This window comes from Penicillium bovifimosum, assembly GCF_028826915.1.
Source record: "Penicillium bovifimosum strain IBT 22155 chromosome Unknown utg000004l_segment0_segment0, whole genome shotgun sequence".
Classification (NCBI taxonomy): Eukaryota; Fungi; Ascomycota; class Eurotiomycetes; order Eurotiales; family Aspergillaceae; genus Penicillium; species Penicillium bovifimosum.
Window position 1 is genome coordinate 337,770 of NW_026622713.1, and position 26,266 is coordinate 364,035.

Genomic DNA, 26,266 nt, shown 5'->3' on the forward strand with positions numbered 1-26,266 from the left:
GTTTTGGAAGGCGCAAATCACAGCGGCTTTCTACAGAGAAAGTACACGTATCGATGCCCAATAGACCATCGAGGCGTCGTACTCGACTCCGCGTCTTCAGACAGTCTCAAAACTCTCAAACCCCTTAAAATACGCTATCTGTTGCACAATCTAGAAGGGGGGTATGTCACTTGTATTCCTCGGATTTTGGATGGCAATAAATAATCAGCCCAAACTATGTGCGCTTTGTTTCCAATACGCGATGCAACATTTAAAGAGGGATCTGGTCAATAGCAGCTCCCGTAACCCTGTAATAATAAGCGTTAGCCATCAGCCCGAGCATCGTAATTTCGCAACAAGATGTGTAACTTACAAGAATGAACCATTGGATGGCTTGCTGATAACCATAGCCTGCTCCAACTTCTCCTTGCTGATATCCGGGAACTTCTTGAGATAATACTCATCCCGGAGCGCAGTAGTAACAGCCTCTACCTTGCCCTGAGGCAACATGTGGACAGTACAACCGCCCCAGCCAGCACCCGTCAACCTACTTCCCCAAGTACCTGCACGACGAGCAATCGCACAGATCTCATCAACCTCCGGTGCACTGCAGTCATACGCCGTAGCACACGATTCCTGGGACTCATTCAGCAGCTGACCAAGATAATGAATGCGCTTCTCATCCAGCTGCGTCGCCTTGCTCAGACAAGCTTTGAAATCCAGGACACGGCGCGCTTCCTTGAAACAGTGCAGCGCGCGCTGACGGAGCTGGAAGCGCTCAGCCTGAACTGGGAACGCGGAGAGATATGTCGATTCCAGCTCGGAGACGGTGATGCCGAGCAGTTGAGCCATCTCTTCGCGGGTGTATCCTTGTTCCTGTGTGAATAGGTCCATGGTTGCTTGGATGACAGAGTCGATTTGGTATTCGAGCGGGTCTTGGAGACGGCCTTCTTTTGCCATGAGTTCGTTGTGGAAGTTGCGCAGGCTATAGCCGAGGGAGCTGTTGTCCTTGGAAAGGGTGACGCCGTGGTGCTTTGCCAGAATCACGGCGGCGAGGGTGCACTCTGCTACGCGCAGGTTGTAGTGGCGTGGGGCGGTGTCGGCTTTGTTAGAAGTGACGAAGCTCTGGGCCATGAGGAAGGTGATCTCGTCGGACGATGTGGGGATGGGAACATGTTGGGCTTTGAATTTTGGGAAGAATTGAGTGTAGAGGAGGTAGCCACGCTTGGAGAAGATGGAGGCTGCTTGATCCATGCTGGATTTCGCCGACTAGTGTTAGCTATTGAATGGTTTGTGTATCTCTTGAGAGCATATTTGACTTACCCGCCGGAGTAGACGCCGACAGCCCGCTCTGAGACCACGGCCAGATCCAATAGATCCTGCTTGGTGACGTTGTGGTTGTTGGCCTTCATCACGGCTAGGGCGCTGGCGCACACGAAGGCAGCACTGCTGGAGATACCACCACCAGGAGGCACATTGCCGTCGACCAGGATCTGCATGCTCGCAGGAGCAAAGGAGCCATCGGGCTTCTCCTTGCGGAGGAACTTCAGGGCACCCGACAGACCAGCGCGGAAGTAGTTCACCCACTCGTGCTTTTTGGGATCAATCTCCACGTCTTTGTTGTGGGGCACGGTGAACTCGCGCGAGGGGAACTTTTCCGGCGAAACATTTGCAATTGTAATGGTGGTATCCTCGCCGCTGGAGGGCACTACCTTGACGGCCATGATCACGTCGACGCTGACGGCGGTAGGCAGGACATCATAGAGCGAGTAGTCAATGTGCTCGCCGATGATGTTCACGCGGCCGGGACTGCGCGCTACGAAGTCCGGGCGGTGGCTATAAGTCTTGTTGAATTGGGTAATGAGGTTAGTCCACCGCTGCTGGTGTTCCGGCGCAACGGAAGTCAGCGATGCATCGTCTGTTGCGTAGACTTCCGCGATGGATTCTGTTTGCGGCACGAGCTCCTGCGGGCTTGACATGGCGGGGTAGTAGTTGGGAGTGGGAGAGGGAGAGGAATAGGAAGAATGGGAGGAAGTGACAAAGACACGGGGATAAGGCAATCGGCAAGAATTTTAGAAAAGAGCAGAAGAGCTAGAATATCTTAGGAAGTGGAGTGATGCATAAGGTACAGTCTGACAGACCCCACGTTTCCTTCGGAGTAAATGCTACCGGTGGGGTTGCACAGGGCCATTTTTGCCTTTTGGGTTGTCTGCGGTGACCGTTTCCAGGTATTTTGCGGGGATGCGGGCGTCGTTTCTTTCTGTCTGCTAACTCCATGCTTGCTGATTGGCTGATTCCTTTTCTTCTCGCGGGGGTTTTCTACCGCATTGGGCTATGACATCATTTATCCTTAGATGTACCTTGAAGCCTATTCCAGAAATGAGCTTTCTTTGTCCTCGATCTCTGCATATCTGAATAGATATAGAACGGATCATAGATGGCTTCAAGTCAATAAACATGTTTGCATCTTTCAAAAACGTGCTCTATAGTCTATTCCTGTTTATTCTGTTACTAGGCCATGATGTTTCTTTTCATTTTCCAAGCCGAGCGTAGCGGGGATGCCGCTCTTGTGGGCCGACATTTCCGCCAAAATCGGCATTCAGCCGGCCCGATAGGACACGGAAAGTGTAAGGTCGGAAAAGATACAGTAGATAGTGCTGTCGGCCTTGATCCGAGGCATCTTTAGAAGCTTCGCCCAAGTCTCCTTCAGATCAGACCCTTGCAAGGCGGGTATCACGGTTTTGTTGATGGAAGTACTCCGTAGTCGTGATATGTACCTTTTGCATGGTGTGCCTAGTAAAAGATACACTTTCATATGGGTGGTCCCTTTCATTTGGGTGGCGGACCCTCGCTGTGCGAGGGTCTGTAATTTTGGTAAAAAATGTACACAATAAGGGCCGGTTACTGTTTAATCCTCCCTGTCTATAAAATTCAAAGGCGGGTAGGTAACAGGCTGAATCAAAAGGCTTGAGGTGATACGTCACATTTAGGGCTGTTTCAAGGTTGGTACAGATGTATCTCGGCCTCAGGACGTCGTCCATGATCCTGAGGCTGAGGCTGGTTAGGTGGGGCCCTGTACCTTATGTTCTGTTATTCGTATTGTTCTGTTGTTCAATTGTTCATATACGTAGGTAGTTCTGTTATTCATAACTACCTATTGTTCTGTTGTTCGTAACTTCCTTCGTATTGTTCTGTTGCCTGTATTGTCCCAAACTTTGTCTTGTGCCTACTACAAATACTCGATCCTTTCCTCTCATCAACTTCTCCTTCTCACCCACTTCTCCTTCTCCCTCCATCCCCCACTTTATCTTCGTCACTGTTTGACTGAGCATCACAAGCGATCAGTCAGCGTGGCATAAAAAATCTCCGATTCCTGAATGGACTCCACTCGTCAGACATCCTTATTCCTTGCTGCAAAGATTGAGGAATAGGAAAATGGTTCCTCATACGTCGCCAACATAAACGCACGAATGGAGGAAGCAAGCATCAAGGCATCCTGACAGATGCAGAATAGAAGAGCCTTGGAAGTTGGAACCCCACATAACCCGCATTCGAGCCACGACATCCACCCTACGTGTTCTCAAACGACAGAAGCATGTCCTAGAAGACGGGCTGAATGACACTCTGGCGGTCCACAAGCGGTCGAGAACAGAACCCCCATCCGACGAAGGGCTGCTCGAGAGAGCGTACAGGGACACGGTTGTGTCTCGAGTTATGAGGTGGATGAGGACCTGGAGGAGCTCCCATCTGACGAACCATTCGTCCGGAAGTCTGTCCACTTCGCGGATGATGTGGACCTCGTTCAGGTGAGAGTGATTCCAGCCCGAAACCTCCCCCCTCTTTGTTGGCGTGAGAGCATCATGCTTGTAGAGGGGGCGGCGGCAGACAAGTGGCGGAAGGACTTGATCAATTACTCGCTGCATCGATCAATCACCAACAATCGTTTCCCCAGCCAGAACTTGAAACCACCGAAACGCCAAAGGCGCAAAGCACGCTCTGCTCGGCCGCACGTGCGACGTCCTGGTAGTTCCGGGCGGAAGGGAAACAGAGGGTCCGGGTTTAAGCAATCCCAATTCAAAAAAGATGTCAACCAGTATTACTCTACTGTTGAGATACGCAAGCCCTTCGGTGTAACTGATGGTCTGCAACGAGTCAATGAGGAAACCGTTAATGCCTCACTTGTTAGTTTTCTGATCGCCATCACTTCGATGCACTCAGCGCTGGTCAAAGTTTGTGACCGACCACGAGTTGGCCTCGCGGGACATACACTATGAAAAGGTGTTACTCGGGGACGAACATGGCCTTCAGGGCCGATTCCAACAGTTGGTGGGGCAGACCATTGGAGCGGCCCTGGACGCTCAAGATATCGGTATAAGTTTCGGTGATTTCAACAAAGGCTCTGGTGTTGCTTACGACAAAGTCCCGGACTGCGCCCTCATTGCCACGAACTAGCCCTTCTGACCTAGGCTTAAAGATATAGGAGAGCTAAAGGCCCCTTGGGTCGAAGAGCACGATCTCTTGGCCTCTTCTTAGAGAGACGATGAGAGGTCAAGAGACAGCTTCGAGAGTTGCAGGACCTTTATACAAGCGATGACTTGGAAGATGATGACGATGATTCTGACGATGATTCTCTACTGAGATGCGTCAATCGTCTCAACAGGGGTACAAAACGCCCACATCCAGGGCCCGATGATGGAGACAATGCCGGACCTCGCGGTAGCGTCCATGGAAACCTAGATGACGGTGAATGCCCTGGTGATCCGCAGACAAGTCCGAAGGATGGGCAGGATTGTTTGGGTGGATCTGCCAAAAGACTCAAGCGCGGCTGTCGCTCCGTGGACGAGACAGCTTTGGCCTGTCGTGATCTGGCCAGTCGTGATCACCTCCTCGCACCGCATCGTACGTTGGCTCGGAGATGGAAATTGGGACCCGATATGACAACCGAAGATGCAATTCGCATCCGCTCGCACTTTATGGCTCCGGCATAAGGAAGTTCTCCACAACAGGAACTGTCCTGGCCCCTTATCTATATTTTCTTTTTGGTCGCATGAGTTCCTTTGGGAGAGTCCACCAGTCACTTTTGCTTACTGACTGGCGCGGGTGACTGTGATCGATCTTGAATCAGATCCTGTGAGACTAGCCAATCGCTTATATTGCTTGGCTTTATAATTATCCTGTATTACTAGGTAGCATTCATCGTCCTGGCTTTACGTATAACTATTGTGTTATTGAGAAACCATTGACCGTTCCTTAATTCCATCCCTACTTTGAAAAATGTTCTTGCTGAGGAACTCGTAGAATTCATAAAGGGTAACTACAGCGTGAGACTTACAGACTTTGGGGTAGGTTGGAACCGCACGAGGTTGACATAGAGTGGTTAGGCTGCTGTCTGGTGTGTTTCCATTGACCTTTGGGCGGTTACTGTAGTAGTAGTAGTATGGCATCTGGTGCACAACAAACTCGGTGATAGAATATCATACCTCCATACCTGGACAAAGACTACAATGTTGAAGGTGGGTTGCTGAACGGAAAAGAAAATGTAGATGAGGTACACGGTTCTATTCTTGCAGGGTTCAGCTTCCTGTGGACGACTATTACTTCTCATTCAGTTGCGCGAGAGCGTCGCATAGCGAGATGCGAGATTCGGGGACCGCCTTGGTTAGAGCATTAGCAATGGATTGGAGTTTTTCACCAATTCCAGAAGTGCCAATCTTTTCTGCCATAGTCGAGAGCAATCTTCCATAAGCCCAACAATCCGTGGAAACCCGTGCCTCAAATGGTGCGTTGGCAGGACTTGATTCACTATTTTGTTGAATGAAAGCCTGCATCTCTGGTGAAAGCCATTCCCACACGTAACCACCGGTTCCGCTAACATCGATGAGTACGGCATTTTCATTGGCATCCAAAACGATATTCGACGGCTTGATGTCAAGATGAGTTCGCCCTCTCTTGTGCAATGATCTTAATGCTGTCCCAATCTGTAAGGCCCATTGTATTGGCAGAGCATCAAATTGAAACTCGTCCTCAAAAATCTGCTCAAGCGAACCTCTAGGATAGTATTCAAGAAGGAATCCTGTGATCACTGCTGGTGAATTGGTTGACGGGCAGGTCTTATACGGGTCCTCCGATACAACTAGGCCAACTAGCTGCGCAATACTCGGAAGTCCGCGGAGTTGTTCAAGCACATTGATCTCGTTTAACACATGTTCCGTGTCTTCAGGCTCATAGATAGGGCGGTCAATCGTTTTGTAAGCAAATATTTGTTCCTTAAACAAAACAGTTCTGACTGTTGGAGCGACAACCTCAACAGTCTGCAAACAACGAGCCTCAAATGCTGGTAAACATTGTTGCCGCTCTAGTGTCGGGTATATGACTCTCCTTGGATCTTCTGCGATGATGCAGCACATTCGATGGGCAACGGCGATGAGGAAATTCGCTGGATTTTGATGCCCATTCCGTATCGTGATCGAGTTTTGGCTCTGCTCGGTCAGACTTAAATTTATGGTTGTCACAGTATCGTCCAATAGCTGCAATTGACCGAAATCAATCGCTTCAACAAATTCTTGAAAGACGAAGCGGCGTTTGAAAGAACCCAGACCCAGTGCTTGTTCTGGCAGTGACCCATCCACGGCAACTTTGATCCACCATGAAGAGCAATTGTTGTGGAATATCAGGGTCTGTGATGGACGGTCACCGTTCCAGTCTTGAAACGACTTGAATTCCAATCCGCATAAGGGATCTGTCTTTTCGGGCATTGTGATCGATTGCAGAAAGTGAGTCTCTTTTTTGCCTCCGTCAAGAAGGAAACATTTACAGAATCTTGGAAAGGGGGAAGGGGTGATATGATGATATCTATGTAGATGAAGACTTCAAAGTCCCCTCAAGAAATAAAGCTGGAACATCAAGTACTTATGTCAGGCTTATTCAGGCGGCCAGACAAAAGACCAGCATTGAGAAGAATGGGCTTGAAGATCGGCATGAAGTAGGGGATCAATAGTATCGCATCTGCTCAAGTCACAACATCCTTGCGTTGTACGGACTCCCGGAGCTTGGCCCAGATGCCCGGGCCGATCGAAGGACGAGACCCACTTGACCGAGAAGTTTGGGGTTCAAAACCAGGCCATAAGGCATTAATGAGTTTATCCAGCGGACCAGCTCGTAGTAGAGGACTGAGTTTTGAATTCCCCTCGTTGTGAAATGGCAAGTGACATGATATAAGCTGAATCTGACTGATGCCGATGGCCACATCACTGCTGCAGGTGAGGATGACATTGATTTTGTACAAATCGGTGGCCGTGTTCGTGCCGAGGACATACGAAAACACTAAGTCAGGTGACTAGCCTCGGCCGAGGTCGGAGGACGCGGAGGGGCGTCGAGCCAATGAGAAGCCCCGAATTGATTGACTCAGAGGGTCAGACCGTTTGGGTTTAAGGCGATTTCTCGGATCCCCAGAGTCTCAGCAATCTTCAGCGGTGAATTGGAACTCTTTTTCCCTTTACTTTTCTCCAACTACTCTCCTCTCAATCTTCCTGGCTGGGCTTTCATACACAATGATGCCTTTAAGACCATCACAAAGCGCCCTGCGCGCTTTCCACCTCCAGAGGCATCTTGCCGGACGTCGGACTTTTTCGACCTCGTTTGTGGCTTTGGCTGCTTCGCCCCACCGCTCTATTCAGAAACGTTGTCAGAGCACGGCTTCAGCTCCAGCTCCGTGAGTTTCTCATACGTTCGACGATGAACTCGTAGCTCGTTACTAATTAAATCAATCGCTAGCGAGTCCAGACCCGTTCCCAGTCCCTCGTTCAACCAGGAACCTCACCGCAATGAGATCTCTCCCTTGCAACATCGCCAGCTCCCCGAGCTTGATGACTCGTATGTTAGCCTGCTCAATGTCGAGATACACCAATACTGACGAGTTGGAAAAGAATGGTTGGGATGAGTGGTGGAGAGATCTTCCACGAGATGATGCTTCGCCAGGGTGTCAAGCACATCTGTAAGTTCTTTACGATTGACGTTGTAGAATTGGCTGATTCTGATACTTGAAATCCAGTCGGTTACCCCGGTGGTGCCATTCTTCCCGTCTTCGATGCCATCTACAACTCGAAGCACTTCGACTTTATCCTTCCTAAGCACGAACAGGGTGCCGGCCATATGGCCGAGGGTTACGCCCGTGCCTCTGGCAAGCCCGGTGTCGTTCTTGTTACCTCTGGCCCCGGTGCTACCAATGTTATTACCCCTATGCAAGATGCTATGTCTGATGGCACCCCGATGGTCGTTTTCTGTGGACAGGTTCCCACCAGCGCTATCGGAACCGATTCTTTCCAGGAAGCCGATGTGATCGGCATCTCTCGTGCCTGCACCAAGTGGAACGTGATGGTCAAGTCCGTCGGTGAGCTGCCTCGCCGCATTCAGGAGGCTTTCGAGATCGCCACCAGCGGCCGCCCTGGTCCCGTCCTGGTCGACCTACCCAAGGATGTCACAGCTGGCATTCTCCGAAATCCCATTCCCATGCACAGCACCATCCCCTCGCTCCCCAGTGCAGCGACCGTTGCTGCTCGTGACATGCGCCAGAAGCAGCTCGAGAGCACTATCGGCCGTGTTGCCAACCTCGTCAACGTTGCCAAGAAGCCCGTCCTTTACGTCGGCCAAGGTCTCCTTGCTCGCCCCGATGGTCCCGAGATTCTGAAGGAGTTTGCCGAAAAGGCATGCATCCCTGTCACCACCACCCTCCAGGGACTTGGTGGGTTTGACGAGTTGGATCCTAAGGCCCTCCACATGCTGGGCATGCACGGCTCTGCTTACGCCAACATGGCCATGCAGGAGGCCGATCTCATCATTGCTGTTGGTGCCCGTTTTGACGACCGTGTAACTCTGAGCATTCCCAAGTTTGCGCCTCAAGCCAAGCTCGCCGCTACTGAGGGTCGTGGTGGTATTGTACACTTCGAGATTATGCCGAAGAACATTAACAAGGTCGTCCAGGCCAACGAAGCCGTGGAGGGTGACTGTGCCGACAACCTCCGTCTCCTTCTGCCCCAGGTCAAGGCTGTCCCCGAACGTCCCGAGTGGTTCGAGCAGATCAACGACTGGAAGAAGCGTTTCCCTCTCTCGCTCTACGACCGCCAGACCGAGAGTGGTCCCATCAAGCCCCAGGCTGTTATCGAGAAGCTCAGCGATCTTACCGCCCACATGAAGGAGAAGACCATCATCACTACTGGTGTCGGACAACATCAGATGTGGACTGCCCAGCACTTCCGCTGGCGTCACCCTCGTACCATGATCACCTCCGGTGGTCTTGGAACAATGGGTTACGGTCTCCCCGCCGCTCTCGGAGCTAAGGTCGCTCGTCCGGACTGCCTCGTCATCGACATTGATGGCGATGCTTCTTTCAACATGACACTCACTGAGCTTTCAACTGCTGCTCAGTTCGGCATTGGTGTCAAGGTTCTCCTGCTCAACAACGAGGAGCAGGGCATGGTCACGCAATGGTACAGTCCCGCCTTGTCACACTATCAGCATTGACCTTTGACTGACTCTTCTCTCCCAGGCAAAACCTTTTCTACGAGGATCGTTACTCCCACACTCACCAGCAGAACCCCGAATTCGTTCCTCTCGCTAAGGCTATGCGTGTCGCCGCCGACCAGTGCTTCAAGCCCTCCGAGCTTGAGGAGAAGCTGAAGTGGCTGATTGAGCACGATGGGCCTGCTCTTCTGGAGATTATCACTGACCGCAAGGTGCCCGTTCTTCCTATGGTGCCTTCCGGCCGTGGACTCCACGAGTTCCTGGTCTACGACGAAGGTATGCAGACTCTTAACAAATATTCCAATGCAAATTACTAACGCATTTATTACAGCCAAGGACCTCGAGCGCAAGGATTTGATGCGCCAGCGTAATGTGGACTTCCATGTCCGGACGGAGTAGGTGGCCAGCCAATGTCACTTCGACTATCATATTTTGTACTTTGATATCCATGGCGTTTCTTGGCCGGTTTACCAAAAGCGATTGGGGCAATATCTGTTGAAACATAACCAACAAATCTCTTCACAAGATTGCTCTTGGGGGCGTCTTCGGCAGGAAAGCTGGTAATTACAGGTTTTCACACCTGATGACGTGTTGCCCTTCACCCAAAAGTCTCCCGGAAACAAGCATGGTGATTCACGTGATTCTCGTGCCCTGATCAGTCGGGTTCTTTCTTGCCAGGCCCAGGTTGTTCCTCTTGTATATAATCATCGATATTCTGGATCCCTCGACGGGGTATGGGGAATTGAGACATTTGAGTTTCATTAAATAGGAGCAGGTAGTCATTGAACGCATTAATGTCTTTGGTATTCCATGGTCTTAGGTAGGCACTTTCGAGTTATTGACCATCCTAGTCACCACGTTCAGTCTTCTGCTGCAGCGTGACATGCGGTCTGGCCTGGGGGGGGGGGGGGGGGGGGGGGGGGTGACATGCGAGATGTGCTAAAAGAAAGTCTACATGACCATCCATGTATTGTCTGACCGACCAAAGTTAAGTACGTAAACAAAAGGTAGTTCTCCTTCTGTACTCAGGATCGTAGGTATTGTAAACTGGTACATGGTCAACACTGCGGCACCTCCTTTGACTATATCTTCAGCTCATCATTTGAGCTCACGCCAATCATATTCCATGACTCGAGCTAGGTAAGCCGCCATGTCATGCCCCGCCAGTTGGCTGACAATATAGCAACTTGCGTCCAAGCCTGAGCTGATCCCTCCAGAAGTAATGAGTCTGACACCGCGTCCCTTCTTCAGCGTACCCCCGTCGACATATCTCTGGTGGGTTACAACCGTAGCAGGCTCATCTGAGCCATTGGAACGAGCACAAATATCACGCAAAGAGTCCAGACCGCGATGGTGGGTTGACACGGTCATTCCGGCGAGTACACCCGCAGCACCGAGGAGATGGGCGCCGGTGCAGACTGAGAACAAGATTCTGTCGCCAGGTAGAGCTGCGAACTTCCGTATCAATTCCAACTCTGGTGCATTGTTCTCAACAAGCAGCTGCAAAGCGGACGGTGGGCCACCTGGGATGACCAGTATATCGAAGTCCGAGATCTTGTCGATGGCGTCTGGCAAGAGAATCTCTGCCTGAACAGTGAGTGCCTGCGCGGCACGAGTTGTATGAGTGCTAGCGATGGTCTTGATCTCGAACATTTTGTCCGGCTCCTCTGGGTTGCGATTGTGCGAGACATGAGACAAGACCTCGATTGGACCTGCAAAGTCGAGGATATCATTTCCGGGAAACAGGAGGACCCCGACCCTGTAGTACTGGTTCGGAGACTCTGATGACATGATTGATTGAATGGTCTCAACTTGGCTTTTGAGATGTATAGTGGCAATTCTGCTTTGGCGGATGCGAGGGAAGTTGAGGGAGTGGGGGATAGTTAGTAGGTAGTTTTATATAAAGCCCTATGGTTCGCAGGTGTAAACTGCGTCCCTGGACCTCCCGAAGGAGTGGGGGGTAGAAATCCTGGAGCCCACTATTAATCTGCTTAGATGGCGTTAGAAAGCCGCGGTGCGTTATACCTCGGAGCAAATATGGTCAGAGATGGCTCATGATGAGTAATCTCATTGAACGGGGCAGTCTGCACGTTCTTGGCTCTTGCTTGGCAGCAGGTGGCTGATATCCCATTGGACGCCTTATAGATCCTGGCTTGCTGATCGAATTTCAACCCACTTTTTGTCACTTGTGCAACGGCTTGGAATGACAGGAATCAGACCTGGCTGTGAACTGCCCACAGGTTCCAACCTTTCCAACCTGAATCTAACCTGAAAGAGGTTCCTTGAGGTTTGGCCTCATCGACCCGCAGAACCTGCATTTGATAACTTTCCTCTTTTGGCGACTTGAAGCCGTTCTGATCAAATCATCAAGACGATTTCCTCAATGACAATCTGTCAATTGAGGTTCTCTTCGAGCCTTCGAGGTTCTATGCGGGTAGATACGGTTCCCTCACAGGGTGATCCGCTAGTGTAGAATCAGGGGTCAAACGGATGCCCCGAGAATATCGCCTACGTACTTGATTCCCTCTGCCACTTCTTGGCGTTCCCTTTCCGTCTTAGTGCTCAGTACATGAGTCAGTAGTACTAGTCCTTGCCGCCTTTTGCTTGCTCACTGACAGGCGGTGGAATGCAGATGCCACCGCCTTTTTTTGGGGGACGGCTGAGGTAACTGAGGTAACACTGAGCGTCGCCTGAGCCCTCTGATTTGCTCACTGAGTAGCCTGATCTTACTCACTGAGCTTGACCTAAGCGCTCTGACTAGATAGCTCACTGAGCACGACCTCCATCGTACAAGTTCCGCCTGAAAGACGTTACCATGCCAACACAGCACCAATCAAAGCTATCTGCCTACATTAACAACAACCTTTATGCGCGCATTACTCGCATTTGGAAAGAACGATCTCGGCTATAGTTCAAAAATAACAAAATTGCCTGAAACAGGGCCAGACTAAAAGAACAGACATCTGCAGCTTCACATTGCTCTACTACATATGAAAACAATTGGAAGACTTGTTACTCTGACCCTATCTTGTTACAGATTAGCACAACCAGGGAGGATGGCTCGAAAAGCAGTGTAAGAGCACATAGATAAAACTTACCTGGAAAGTACTAGGCACCAAACTGGAATGCTCGTGAACTGATACCAAGCCAGATGCGAATCTCCTCTAAGGCATTTAGGTCATTCTCGAAAAGAGAATGCTGTACCTTCTCATCGTACCATTCGTAAGTACGGCCGACATCTTCTAGGCTATCTCCTAACCTCCGGCAAGAACCAAAATCGATGATGATTGCCCGATGATTTTCAATCATTATGTTGCTTGGATTGATGTCGTTATGAACCCACCCAAGCGAATGAAGATGCCTGATCCCGCTCTCGATGTCTGTGAGAACAGAACTATAGTCCTCCGTCGCTTGCCGCGTGCTTCTCAGTTTTCTCTTCATGAGGCCGCGTGGGTTGACCTCTTCCATCAGCGTGTGGGGGTATCTCTCAAGGCAAAGACCCGTGATTGTGCCGTCAGAAACCTGGCAACCGAGATATTTAGCGATATTCGGATGTGGGCGCTGCTTTAAGAGTTCGTAAAATCTTGCTTCCTTGAGGAGGTCCTCTGCAATGGAATCAGGCCGAGGCCCTTGACTGATTCGATCGTAACTGATCAGTTGAGGCTTTTTGACAAAGTAATTGTTGGGCAGGGATTGAGGCGCTGGCGTAAACTCGACAGAAAATTTTGGATTGTAGGCCGAGCTAGGAATTTGGATGATGTTCATAAAATCCTCTGTATTGATATTTGAAGGGGAAGAGTAACGAGCTTTTAGCATTGCGTGGTACAAATTCCCCTTCATCTGATACACGACGAGAGTACCTGCGAAATGGAAGCCTTTATCTGAGTCTTCGTAGACTTCGTTGCTCTCCAGCACCTCCAGTTGCTGGCCAGAATTTGGTCGGGTCGACATCGCGCGAGTAAACTTTGCCGTGTCAATCGTTGAGACACCAAAGAACAGATAGACACCCACCTCGTAGGCGTGCACGGGAGGGGGCCAAATTGCCAATTAGTCTTTGAAGCGGCGGAGGTGGAAAGATAGAAGCAAAACTAGGCGCCCCTTTAGAAGGTGAATAAAACCGCTCCTACTGCCCTGCAAGGATTACTGGTTGCCTAATGGATTGCCTCTGTGCCCAACCAGTACGCCAACATTTGAATTTGATTGGTTTGAAAAGACAATGTCACCTGATGTAGTCGCTCTATATCGAGGACTGTGTTTATTCTAGGCTCGTGAACTTACCGGCTCTATGTAGGTCCAATGGCTCCGAGGGAAATATGGGCTAAGCAGTCAGATGCACAGAGCGAAAGGGGGTGCTTCACATCGCTACGCTCTAAGCTCTTGATATGACCATCAAATCCACGTGGAAGGAACCATGGATCGGAGTGGGTAAACTTATCTCAGGAACAACCCAAAGAGGAAAGAATCACATCTCTATCGTCTAAGCACATGATACCACATGATACGGACTATTTCAGGGAATTTCTCTCCCTCGATTGTTTCTACCTCCCACTACCTACTTCTTTGCTCCATCGATGTTAGATATTCGTTGATGTTAGGTACGCACCTACGTGTCTCAAAATTCACATCATCGATCACAGCAACCTTGGAAGCAAACAAAGCTTAGTGCATTATTGGCAACCATCCTAAACCTCCCTATCTCTTTGTCACATACTTCCCCCTCTCAACTATCTCTTCGATATCGCACAGATCGTTCCTCTCTCGAGTTACCCAACTTCATCAGCCACCTTCAACCATACACGACCATGGATTCTCAAAAGTACGTTCCAGGTCTTTCTTACTATGCCTGTATATACTAATCGATGGGTAATAGAATCTGCCGTGACTTTGCTCGGGGAAAATGCACGTGGAGGAATTGCAAGTTCCCCCATGTGAGCAATGCTCAAAATCGCAACACCGTGACTCCAGCAAATCAGACCCCACGCCCTACCCAACCGCCTGATATCCGGCGAGCACCAGCTGGTGGCTTGCCAAATACAGACAAAGCTATAAGAGAATGGCAGAGAGGCATTCCATGTGGCACAGCGTCCATTCGCCCCTCCTTTTGGAAGACAGCTACTCTCTTCCAGGAAGCGAAGCGATTGATCGAGTCTGATGCGAGTGCGCGACAAGAAGTCATCCGGGTATTGGCCAGTGAAGATGGCCTGCGATTGATTCTGGATGTTGTCAACGGGAACTTTGAAGCTATGGACGAGGAAACAAGGGACATCATATTCAAGACGCAAGTGCTTCCGTGCCTTCAGACCATCTCAAATCCCGAGGTTCTCTCCTCGCTGGTATTGGAGCAGGCAGTGGGCACGATTTACAATGTCCTGTTCGGCATTGACGGAACCAGAGCAGCACGATGGCTCAATTTCGTCTGTGGAGTGCTTGAGACCGACATCACAAACGAAGGCAGTGCAATGTTGCTAGAGGCATCTCTACACACATTCTCCGGCATTGTCGACCTCAACTCCACGGCACCTATTCGCGACTGCCTTCATACCGTGGCAGGAAGGTTTGAAGCCGTTTTCACCTTTATGAATGCTAAGGAGGGCATGGGTTCCAAACTCCATCGGTCTCGGCTGCATCTTGATCGGGTCCTCCGGCGATTGGAGGGTGGGAAGTCACTTCCAGCGGGTAAACCAGAGAAAGAACGGAAGGGGACCGATGCTGCCTTTGCTGCGCCGCGCGAGCGTCCTGGAGACAGACACAACAACGATTTTGACGACATCTGTGCGATCCAGATTATGCCCACCTTCGAAGAGATTTCGAGTCTCAAGTCGGAATATTTGCCTGTCAATGACCCACGCCAATGGCATGTTGGTGGCATCGTCGGTTTGCTGGACCGAAATTTCCGTTTATTGCGAGAGGACACTGTTGGCCAGCTACGAGATGCCATCTATCACGAACTGAACCCGCGTCCCCAGCAGCCTCAGTTGCGAAAGTTCATGTACCCTGGGTCCAAAGTGGTTAACATGGGATTCAATTGGCTATGGGGTCATTACTTCGAAGTTGAATTCCCTCAGCCTGCAGCTGTGAAGGGTCAAACATTTGCAGCCCGCGAGATATGGTGGCAGAACTCCAAGCGACTACAGCCAGGCGCGCTTGTGTGTCTGATCATTCGAAAAAATCTGGTGCTGTTTGCCACTGTGACACGCCGTGACATGTCGCCTAGACGGAATGGACACGCTTCCTTGCCGCCGGAGCTCCTCCCTCCACAAGATAGAACAGTGCTCAAAACCCCATGGAAGAGTCCCAAGACTGGCTCGATTGCTTTGATGCTGGTTGATCCTACGCAGGCCAGCGTCACAGCGCTTCTGGACCTTTATAGTCCCCTGAAAACCCCCGAGGTCTCCCTTGTTGAGTTCCCGGGAGTCATGCTTCCGTCTTTTGAGCCAACTCTTCGAGCACTTCAGACAATGAAGAAGACCCCAAGTCTGCCTTTCGCGGAGCTTTTCGTCCCTTGGGCTGCCAAGCATCCACCCGATATTCTTCCTCCGTCGTATGCAATGAAAGACGGCTTTGCATTTAATCTGCGCTGTCTCATGAACAATAAAACCAACTTCTGGGTTCGCTCTAATGCGCCGGTGGACATGCAATATGTGCAAGACCATACAGAGCTGGACCGTGCACAGGCCGACGCCTTGGTCAATTGTCTGAAGCAAAGGTTTGCATTGATCCAAGGGCCACCTGGTACTGGCAAGAGCTACACGGGTGTGGCGCTTATCAAAGTTCTTCTGGAAAACAATAATGTGGGCGGAACAGGACTGGGGCCCATACTATGTGTCACGTATACCAATCATGCCCTCGACCAGCTTCTCGAGGCTTTACTTGACAACAAAGTCACATCTCAAATCATTCGCATTGGGTCTCAATCGAAGTCTGAGAGGTTGGACAAGTTCAACCTTCAGACGGCTGCAAAAGATTCGCCAAGAACAAAGATGGAACGAAAGGAACGATGGAACACAGCTGAGAGGCTCTCAATGTGTGAGGAAGAATTCCGCGAGCTCAAACTGAAAAGAGAAGTGGGGGTTCCTATTAAGAGTCTCAAGTCTCATATTCAACGGAACTACCCTCACCACCACGATCAGCTGTTCTCCACGTCCCAGGAAGATGGATTCCGGGGAGTGAAGCCCGACAACCCCCAAGGTGTCATCAAGACCTGGCTTAATTCGGGCCCAAAGAACAGTGTGACTGGCCGGTCTTGGGAGCAACTCCAGAACGTCAATCTCTCTGACATGTCCCACACAGAACGCCAGCGTCTCTACAACCACTGGTACCGTGGCTGTCGAACTGAGGTGGAACATAGGCTGATGGGGATCGTTTCGTCGCATAGGAAAGCAAAAATCGCATATGATAACGTGCAGGATGAGACGCATCTTCGCTGCTTGTATACAGCCGATGTCATTGGCGTCACAACCGCGGGACTTGCTCGCAGACTGGATATGTTCCGCAGACTTCCATGCAAGTTCATGCTGTGTGAAGAAGCTGGTGAAGTTCTTGAGTCACACCTCCTTACCGCGTTTCTACCTTCTGTTGAACATGCGGTCCTCATCGGCGATCAGCAACAGCTTCGTCCTCAAGTCCAGAATTACGAGCTTTCCAGCGACAACAATCAGGGTGGCAAAAAGTATTCACTCGATGTCTCTCTCTTCGAAAGATTAGTGAGCAAAAAGACAAGTCCCATGGACTGTGCAATTCCATTCAGCACATTGGAAACCCAGCGCCGAATGCACCCATCTATTGCTCGACTGATCCGTGAGACAAGTTATCCGAAATTGAAGGATGATCCATCCGTGGCAGAGTACCCGGAGGTCAAAGGAGTAAAGAAACGGCTATTCTGGTTGGATCATCGCCACAGAGAGGGAGGATCCTCGGACGACGATCCAATGTCAACCTCACACTGGAACGAATACGAGATCAACATGACTGTTGCACTCGTCAATCATCTCGTTCAGCAGGGCGAATACAATCATGGAGATATTGCGGTCTTGACTCCATACCTGGGCCAACTCTTCCGTCTACGGAAGAGACTCACTCAGTTATGCGCCATCATAATTGGCGATCGCGATAAAAATGACCTTGAGCAGGCTGGTCTCGGGGAGATTGGAAGTGTTCCAAAGCCCAAGGTCAAAGCAACTTTATCGCAGACTCTTCGTGTGGCCACCGTGGACAACTTTCAAGGCGAAGAGGCTAAAGTCGTCGTGATCTCTCTTGTCAGAAGCAACCCGCAGAATAGGTGCGGCTTTCTACGCACTTCGAATCGCATCAATGTCTTGCTGTCCAGAGCACAGCACGGCATGTACATCATCGGCAATTCAGCAACCTCCATCCATGTTCCCATGTGGGCCCGGGTCGTCAGAATGCTGAAGCAAAATGATAACATTGGGAAGGCCCTAGAGCTGCAATGCCCTCGCCACCCAAAGACTCCAATCACGGTCTCAACAGCTGAGGACTTCCCAAAGGTCTCCCCCGAAGGAGGCTGCCGCATGCGCTGTGTGAACCGACTGGCGTGTGGACACGCCTGCTTCCAGAAATGCCATTCTAATCTTCTCCACAACACTGTTGTTTGCCTGGAACCTTGCACTCGATCGCTCAGCGGTTGTGATCATTCATGCCCGAAGCGGTGCGGCGAAACTTGTCCAGAAAAGTGCTTAATCAACGTTTATCAGAAAGAGCGAACACTTCTCTGCGGTCATGCAATGCCAAACCTGCCGTGTTGGCAGAGCCAAGATCTCTCGACAGTCCGCTGCGTGGTACGTGTCGAAAAGAGGATCCCAGGTTGCGATCATGTCGTCCAGCTTCCATGCTTCGTTAATGTGGAATCCAAGGACTATCGTTGCGACGTTCCCTGCCGCAGTCCATTGCCTTGTGGACACGGCTGCAAGAGACTGTGTTACCGCTGCCTCTATGTCACACATGAGGGCATTCAACATGACCATGGAAAGTGCGAGCAACGCTGTGCCCGTCCCCATTCGACTTGCGCGCATGCTTGCAGCGCACCTTGCCATGACGATGACCCGTGTCCCCCTTGCCAAGCTCCATGCGAGGTGTACTGTGGCCACTCCAAGTGCCCACGAAAGTGTTATGAGCCGTGTACTCCATGCGCAGAAGAGAACTGTCTTTCCAAGTGTCCGCACAGTAGCTGTGCCATGCCATGTGCGGCCCCTTGCGACCACGTCCCATGCTCCAAGCGATGCCCAAAGAAACTGGACTGTGGTCACCAATGCCCATCGTTGTGTGGGGAGAAGTGTCCCCCATCGTCATTTTGTCAAACATGTGGAAATAAAGACATCAGGGGCCAAGTGGTTGACTTCATTCTGGGCCAAAACTACGAGGAAGTCAACTTGGATAAGAACCCATGCATCTTTCCCAAATGCGGACATTTCTTGACTGTCGAAAGCATGGATTCGCAAATGGATATGGCGAGTCATTACGTGGTCAATTCTGACAGCAGGCCTGTCTCTCTCAAGGGGTCTTCGACCCCGTTCTCCATCCAAGATATCAAGACATGTGCCACCTGCCGCAGCCCACTGAGAGACATCTCTCGGTATGGCCGCCTGGTTCGCCGAGCTATCCTCGATGAGTCGACAAAAAAACTGATTTTGGTGCTTAATGGGGAATATGTCCCTCTTGCACAGGAACTTCCCAATGCAATTCAAGAGCTGCAGAGAACAGAAAGCCAGAAGAAGTCTGCGTGGCCACCGGTGATTGAGGTGCGTGGCACACGAACCCAACAAATCAACGCTATGATTGACATCATTCGGGACACATATCCCGGCCGTTGGCATAGGATCCTTGCCCTACGCAAGCAGGTTGAAGATTACCGGCGTCGTGTGAAACCTGAAGAGCAGCCATTTGAAAGGGTTCGCAAGATGATTGAAGCCGCCCAAAAGAAAAGAAAGGATCCGGCCACTTACGCTGCTGAGTTCGACGGCGTCCTTCAAACCAAAGGCTTCTTGCAGGGGACGGCCCTCATACTTCGTTTGGACATTGCGTTGTTTGTTGACTTCATGACTCTCGTGTCTCACGTGCAACCCAGCGACGTGGCATTTGACATTGATTTGCTGAAGGCCAAGGATGACTGCCAGGCCCTCATCAACCTAGCTTCGACTCATCATCGCATTGTGCAGCAAGCTGAGGGTCATATCTTCCTCGCCCAGTTTTACGCCCTTGAGGCGGCTGTTTGTTCATCTCCCGCAAAGGCAAATGTTATGAAGCAGAACGGCCGCAGCGCAATCGCCAAAGCCAGGCAACTTTGCAGTCCTAACCGAGCCCAAACAGTTGGATTGGCGAGTGAGATTGACGATGTGGACCAGATGCTGCACAAGGGCACATTCCGCACGGTCATTACCAACGCTGAACGCATGGCAGTTATCTCTGCCATGCGTCGGGAGTTCTTAGGAACAGGCCATTGGTACTACTGTCGCAATGGCCATCCCTTTACAATTGGGGAGTGTGGAGGAGCCACCGAGATGACACACTGTCCGGAGTGTGGTGCCCCAGTGGGGGGCCACGACCACGAATTGGCGGAGGGTGTGACCCGAGCAATGGGTTGGGAGGTGTGAGGACCGCCCCTCTTGAGGGCATTGGCGAGAATAAGAGTGAAGGGCAGTATTGACATAAGATGTTTTAGTATCTAGTCAATTATGTTTTACTGTCTAGCAATATGAGAGATCTTCAGATCAAGGATGTTTGAAAGTAAAGTAAACATACATCTGTCAGCCGCTATCCGCCGCCGTAGTGACGTCTCGGGGAATCTCCCAGCTGTCACGAGCTTATCCTCCAACTCAACCTCCTTCCACACTTCCCCCGCATAATTCCAGCCTTGTCTTCTCCATTGTTTTGCACAACTGCCTCAATAATAGTATTTGCAGTGCATGTCTTCACCCTGCTATTCCTCCCCCTAGCTTCCGCCCCTCACCCCGATTCACGATGGCTAGCTCACCACCCGTCACCGAGGACCAGAACCGCCTCCTCGAGGAGGCATTGGGGGTGGTGAGGCAGCAGTCGAGTCTGATGCGCAAATGTCTAGAGACTCCTGGAAAGCTCATGGATGCGCTCAAATGCGGGTGAGCTCCCCAATGGAATCCCCCCAGGCAGCAACCTCCGAACGTGCGCCATATGCTAACAGCTTGGTGAATTGTACCTTTGCAGATCGACTTTTGTCTCAGAATTACGAACCCCCAGTCTCGGCCCGAAACAGTACTACGAGTTGTATATGGCCGTCTTTGATGCGCTGCGACACCTTTCCGTCTACTTAAAGGAGAACCACCCCGTTAATCACCTCGCCGACCTATACGAGCTCGTCCAGTATGCCGGCAATATCGTCCCCCGCTTGTACCTCATGATCACTGTTGGTACTGTCTACATGTCCGTCGAAGATGCGCCGGTCAAGGAGATCATGAAGGACATGATGGAAATGAGCCGAGGCGTACAGCACCCGATCCGCGGTCTGTTTCTGCGATACTATCTCTCCGGTCAGGCACGAGACTATTTGCCCTTGGGAACTGGCGACGGGCCAGAGGGCAATATGCAGGATTCAATCAACTTTGTTTTGACGAATTTTGTGGAAATGAACAAGCTCTGGGTTCGGCTTCAGCACCAAGGCCCCTCACGGGAGCGAGAGAGGCGGATACAAGAACGTCGCGAACTGGAGCTCCTTGTTGGTAGCAACATTGTGAGACTCAGCCAGCTGGTTGACCTTGAAGGGTACAAATCTGGCATTTTGCAAGCCCTTCTCGAGCAGGTTGTACAATGCCGCGATGTTCTGGCGCAAGAATATCTCTTGGAAGGTGCGAATTTCTTGGTTGTCTTATTTTGCCGCAACATTGTCCTTTTATTCATTTCCTAACTGAGCAGCAGTTATCACAAAGGTCTTCCCAGATGAGTTCCACCTTCACACCCTCGACCTCTTACTATCTGCTATTGCCAGACTTAATCCGCACGTGGACTTGAAGAAAATTGTAATCGGTCTTATGGATCGCTTGTCTTCTTATGCGGCAAGAGAAACAGACTCGGCTGCAGAACCAGAAGCACGGAAACAAAGCGAGGAAGACGCAGTCACCAAGTTGTTGGAAAAGCTGGAACTGGCAAAAGAAGCCAAAGCTAAAGAGGCGAAGTTTGCCAGCACCGATGGGACCTCCGAGGGGAACGGCACCGAGAACGATAAAGAAGAACCAGTTCAAGAGAGCATTGAGCCCACTGAGCCATCAGCGGAAGGGAAGCAAGCCCAGAACGGAGACGATGCGAAGGCTGGTATCCCGACAGAAGTCAAGCTGTATGATATCTTCTATGATCAAGTGGTGAATTTGATCCGGACGCGTGCGTTGCCGATTCAGGACACCATGGCGCTCTTGGTATCACTTGTCAATCTGGCATTGAACACATATCCAGACCGGTTAGAGTATGTCGACCAGGTCCTGGACTTTGCAACGCAAAAGACCGCCGAATATACCGATCATGCCGATTTGCATTCAACGCCAACACAACAACACATCCTTAACCTCCTTGAAGCTCCTCTCAAATCCTACGTCTCAATTTTCACAGCCTTGGCACTGCCACATTACCTGCTCCTTCTGTCCTCACAATCGTACACCACGAGGAGGTCTGTGGCGGCCAATATTATTCGCAGCCTCTTGCGGAACAGAATCTTGATTTCCACGACAGAGAACCTCGACCGTGTGCTTCAGGCGGCGAGGGTGCTGATCAAGGAAGGTCTGCAGCAATCTGCTGGGTATCCAGGAGCACAGACTCAGCGGCGAGGAGGGGAAACCGAGGAGACAGTCGAAGAGCAAGGATGTCTTGCGAGACTTGTGCATTTGATTCAGGGGCCGGACAATGACACCCAGCTAAAGGTAAGATGGATCACCGATAATCTCACAATTAGTCTTTACTAACAGTTTTTTGACAGCTTCTCCAAGCGACACGCAAGGCATTTGCGGATGGCAACGAACGAATCCGCTACACCACTCCTGCTATTATCACAGCGTCGATCCGATTGGCTCGCAAACTAAAGTCGCGTGAGCATTACGACGACAATTGGCAATCACAATCATCGGCTCTGTACCGATTCATGCACCAGAGCATCAACAACCTGTACCAGCGCGTAAATTCCGGATGCGCCGATCTTGCGCTCCGATTGTTTGTCATGTGTGGCGAAGTCGCAGATCAGACAGGATTCGAGGAAGTCAGCTACGAGTTCTTCGCGCAGGCATTTACCATCTACGAAGATGCGATCAGCGACTCGCGCGCCCAGTTCCAGGCCGTCTGCATAATTTCAGGCGCCTTACATGGCAGTCGCGGGTTCTCCAAGGAGAACTACGACACACTCATCACCAAAGCCGCGCTGCATGGAAGCAAGCTCCTCAAGAAGCCCGATCAATGCCGTGCCGTGTACCTCGCAAGTCACCTCTGGTGGGTAGTTGAGAACCCCCAGCGGGGCGAAGAAGATCCCAAGGATGTAAGTCTTAGCCTTGATACCGAATACCTCGGTAATGCCACTAACATCAACAACAGCTCTATCGCGACGGTAAACGTGTTCTCGAATGTCTACAGCGCGCCCTCCGCGTCGCCGACGCCTGCATGGACACCGCCGTCTCCGTTGAGCTCTTCGTGGAGATCCTCAACCGCTACGTCTACTACTTCGACCAGCAAAACGAGACCGTCACCACCAAGTACCTGAACGGTCTCATCGAACTCATCCACTCAAACCTGCAGACCACCGATGAAGAGCCGAACTCCAGCCTCGATGGCCCGAAGCGCCACTTCCAACGTACGCTCGAGTACATTCGCTCCCGCGAGTACGAGGGTATCGTGACGGAACCACCGAAATAATTGCTACCGTGTTGGTGTATCTGACGTGTCACGTGGGGTTTCTGCCTTAGGCTACTTTTCCTTGATGTCTTTTTCTCATCGTCGTGTTCCTGGAAGCCTGTTCTTTTTTCCTGAATTGCAATGCTTTCTTTCCTTTCGCTCCAAGTATATACAAGTGTATCATTGTCTTCGGATAACACCATACCCTTTCAACGTGAATTGTATCTGGTCATGTATTATCAATTCCTCCCGTCCGACCCGTTGAGCGTTAAAACTCGGAAAAGGCGATATATATGGCCGCTTAAGTTTGTGAGGGCGTAGCCTAGCTCTAGGTGACAAATAGGCAGGTAGACAATGTTAGAGTGTAAGCCCAGGTAGACTGGTTGATATTGGTCAGGCTCATGGACAGGAGGGCTCATAACATCTTGGAGGTTTACAGCAGAGGAAAGTATTATGAGAGGTGAATGAAGCGAAAGAAAGTATTGTCGAAGATGAATGGATAGAAGAAGGAAGTTTGATAGAAAAATGTGGAGAGCAAGTGGGTGGAGTCAAGTATAGTTGTCTGATCTGTAGGTTCCTTTCAGCTTTGTGAGGATAGCCTTGACACGAACGGCCCAAATGGTGTAGTTCTCGAAGCCTTTCAGCTTGGAAACTGTGATTGGCTCGGGGAGGCCATAGTTCCGTCAATTTGTCTGATGAAACAGATTCCGAGGCGCAATTATATCGACTAACTATGGCCTCCCCGTGAAAATCGCAGTGCACAAGCTGAAAAGTTCAGAAAACTACACCATTTGGGCCGTTCGTGTCAACGCTATCGCCAAAGGAACACCTCATTTCCGTCCTCACAAATTCTATCTCATCTCAGAGCAAAAACGACAAGGCCCTGTCAATCGTCGAATTGCTGCGCGAAGATGGGTCATTGCTCTATCTCAAGGATCTCTCTGATGCCAAAACGGCATGGAAAAACACCTGAGACTAGAAAGGGCACTCACGTTGCAAACATGAACTTCAGAACCCTCCATCAGTCTTGATCTCGACACATGAGTTCACCCGGCTAAGCCATTGATTGACCACAGATTGACAATCATCCTCGTGACCACTGTCTGAATTGATATCAACGTCGTCGTCATCGGAGCTTTCCATGTCGATCCAGGAATGTCGATATAAAGGCTTTTCATTTTCTGGGTACCCTGTGGATCTGAGCCAACCAAAAATCCCGCGCGTTGCAACCTCCGAAGCTACCTGAGAAAGCAAGGCTGAGTCATTCTGTATCGGGTAGTGGGTTTCCTTGTGTTTCTGTGCTAGAAATTGTCTACCATATCCCATCAGAGATATGCCGGAGTCTTCGAGCGTTTCCCCATTTGCTAGATTTCAGTGCCAGGCTTCGTACTTCAAACAGTGACAGCGGCAGGCGGCATGTTGCTGTACTGCAAGTTCGGTATCAAGAAGCCGAGTTTCTCCAAACGGTTTCCACGGTTGAATGGGGATTCTAGTATATCCATCACAGGCTGTGATAAATAGCAAACGACACTCATCTTCCCTGCGGATCATTTGACCGTCATTGCAACCAGGTTCCATAGTTATGAATGACTGGAGCGTTCCTGTCCAAGCCGCTGCGTTGAGTTCCGTGGCTGTAAGCCCGATCCGGATATTACGTATTGTAGAGTTTGCTAGTCCCACGATAATCGCACCGAGCCAAAGGCTAGCTAATCTGGGCTGCCGATATGCAAGAACTTTGGCGAGCGTAAGAGGCTTCTCGCCCTGGATCAAAGGGGTTGTTACTGCGAAGATAGGATTGAGCCAGGCGCTGGCAAGATTGCATTCAACCTTTGGGTTGAAGAAGGTACTGGAAATTAAAGATCGCATGCCCCACGCATTACAACTTAGCATCATATAACGGGAAAGAGACTTCGAGTATTCCTTCACCAGATTTGATGATTTCTGTGACAGGGATGACGGTCCATGTTGCAAGGCTGATTCCGGGACAGGAAGCGAAATGGAATCTCCGCTGATCAATGGAATGTAAAGCGCAGCAACTAGGGCCACGGAACACTGCCCGTAGAGTCGGTGACGAGAGCAAAACCTGGCCAGATACTCCAAAGCAACATCAGAAGATGGCGGTTCTTCCTTAGAGATAAGATGATCTTCTGCTATTCCCATGTTAGCATTATCTGAGAGCATAACAGACCAGGGTGAGCAGTAAGTTCTTTTGTTGTAATCTGTAGTGATTTCCCAGCCGCCGCCAGACCACAATATAGACCTCCACCAAGCAGCTTCAGCAGCTTCAACATCGTGTCCTACATCAATTTCGATTGCATCATGTTGTCTGGAACCTGTGGGAAGCTGACTGGCCTTGCGCTTGAAGTTGATACTGCATTGATGTCCCGGGGCGTGCTTCAGTGATTCTGCCCATCGCGCAGAAAGGATATAAGCCCACGCAAGGAACAAAATGCTAATGTAATTTCCCTCGTCATGATTTGAGATGCCATCAACACCAGGCCATTCTTGCATGGGGGCAGAATTTGATATTTCCACTGCCAATGGCGTGGGAACGGCCATCAGAATATCCAAAGGTATTGTTTTCGGCTCGAGGCAACATTGCCCATTTGAAGTAGTCCAGGTCGATTGTCCAGAAATTAGGAGACCAAACTGTCCCCTGCTCAATTCCCTTTCTACAAAAGTAAAGGGGAGTTGAGTATCTTTGGGCACCGATCCATATCCAAGGTAAGACGGTGTTCTCTCGAGAAGCGATTTCAGTTCGATGGAAGAAGGTGGTAGACGAGGGCTTTCATGAGCGTTTGTAAGGTGCGACGACCATTCATCATAGCTTTCGGAAAGGATACGGTCGAATTCTTCTTTGCTTGGACGAACGGCATCATCCATGTCGGACTCAGACTATGTAGTTGGTACTGTC

The 26,266-nt window shown here is 50.5% G+C and overlaps 9 protein-coding genes across 9 annotated transcripts; 4 read left to right on the forward strand and 5 right to left on the reverse strand.

The window, feature by feature from the left end:
* Positions 1-250: 250 nt before the first annotated feature.
* On the reverse strand, positions 251-1,958 carry N7515_004410 (uncharacterized protein; the record flags this gene model as incomplete). Its single annotated transcript, XM_056665154.1, has 3 exons — positions 251-287; positions 353-1,234; positions 1,303-1,958. 3 exons carry the CDS (start codon positions 1,956-1,958, stop codon positions 251-253), a joined length of 1,575 nt encoding a protein of 524 aa, XP_056522104.1.
* A 1,881-nt stretch (positions 1,959-3,839) lies between these two features.
* N7515_004411 (uncharacterized protein) lies at positions 3,840-4,431 on the forward strand (the record flags this gene model as incomplete). The annotated part of the gene is made up of 2 exons (XM_056665155.1): positions 3,840-4,160; positions 4,198-4,431. 2 exons carry the CDS (start codon positions 3,840-3,842, stop codon positions 4,429-4,431), a joined length of 555 nt encoding a protein of 184 aa, XP_056522105.1.
* A 1,142-nt stretch (positions 4,432-5,573) lies between these two features.
* Positions 5,574-6,734, reverse strand: N7515_004412 (uncharacterized protein; the record flags this gene model as incomplete). Its single annotated transcript, XM_056665156.1, has 1 exon — positions 5,574-6,734. One exon carries the CDS (start codon positions 6,732-6,734, stop codon positions 5,574-5,576), a length of 1,161 nt encoding a protein of 386 aa, XP_056522106.1.
* A 795-nt stretch (positions 6,735-7,529) lies between these two features.
* Positions 7,530-9,897, forward strand: N7515_004413 (acetolactate synthase catalytic subunit; the record flags this gene model as incomplete). Its single annotated transcript, XM_056665157.1, has 6 exons — positions 7,530-7,690; positions 7,753-7,851; positions 7,905-7,972; positions 8,030-9,464; positions 9,524-9,774; positions 9,830-9,897. 6 exons carry the CDS (start codon positions 7,530-7,532, stop codon positions 9,895-9,897), a joined length of 2,082 nt encoding a protein of 693 aa, XP_056522107.1.
* A 699-nt stretch (positions 9,898-10,596) lies between these two features.
* On the reverse strand, positions 10,597-11,289 carry N7515_004414 (DJ-1/PfpI family protein; the record flags this gene model as incomplete). Its single annotated transcript, XM_056665158.1, has 1 exon — positions 10,597-11,289. The coding sequence occupies one exon, from the start codon at positions 11,287-11,289 to the stop codon at positions 10,597-10,599; it is 693 nt and encodes a 230-aa protein (XP_056522108.1).
* A 1,317-nt stretch (positions 11,290-12,606) lies between these two features.
* Positions 12,607-13,449, reverse strand: N7515_004415 (uncharacterized protein; the record flags this gene model as incomplete). The annotated part of the gene is made up of 1 exon (XM_056665159.1): positions 12,607-13,449. The coding sequence occupies one exon, from the start codon at positions 13,447-13,449 to the stop codon at positions 12,607-12,609; it is 843 nt and encodes a 280-aa protein (XP_056522109.1).
* A 908-nt stretch (positions 13,450-14,357) lies between these two features.
* N7515_004416 (putative NF-X1 finger and helicase domain protein) lies at positions 14,358-20,105 on the forward strand (the record flags this gene model as incomplete). Its single annotated transcript, XM_056665160.1, has 2 exons — positions 14,358-18,104; positions 19,011-20,105. The coding sequence occupies 2 exons, from the start codon at positions 14,358-14,360 to the stop codon at positions 20,103-20,105; spliced, it is 4,842 nt and encodes a 1,613-aa protein (XP_056522110.1).
* Positions 20,106-20,472: 367 nt separating this feature from the next.
* Positions 20,473-23,373, forward strand: N7515_004417 (vacuolar protein sorting-associated protein 35; the record flags this gene model as incomplete). The annotated part of the gene is made up of 5 exons (XM_056665161.1): positions 20,473-20,609; positions 20,695-21,332; positions 21,403-22,394; positions 22,451-22,999; positions 23,056-23,373. 5 exons carry the CDS (start codon positions 20,473-20,475, stop codon positions 23,371-23,373), a joined length of 2,634 nt encoding a protein of 877 aa, XP_056522111.1.
* A 1,350-nt stretch (positions 23,374-24,723) lies between these two features.
* On the reverse strand, positions 24,724-26,235 carry N7515_004418 (uncharacterized protein; the record flags this gene model as incomplete). The annotated part of the gene is made up of 1 exon (XM_056665162.1): positions 24,724-26,235. One exon carries the CDS (start codon positions 26,233-26,235, stop codon positions 24,724-24,726), a length of 1,512 nt encoding a protein of 503 aa, XP_056522112.1.
* Positions 26,236-26,266: the final 31 nt, after the last annotated feature.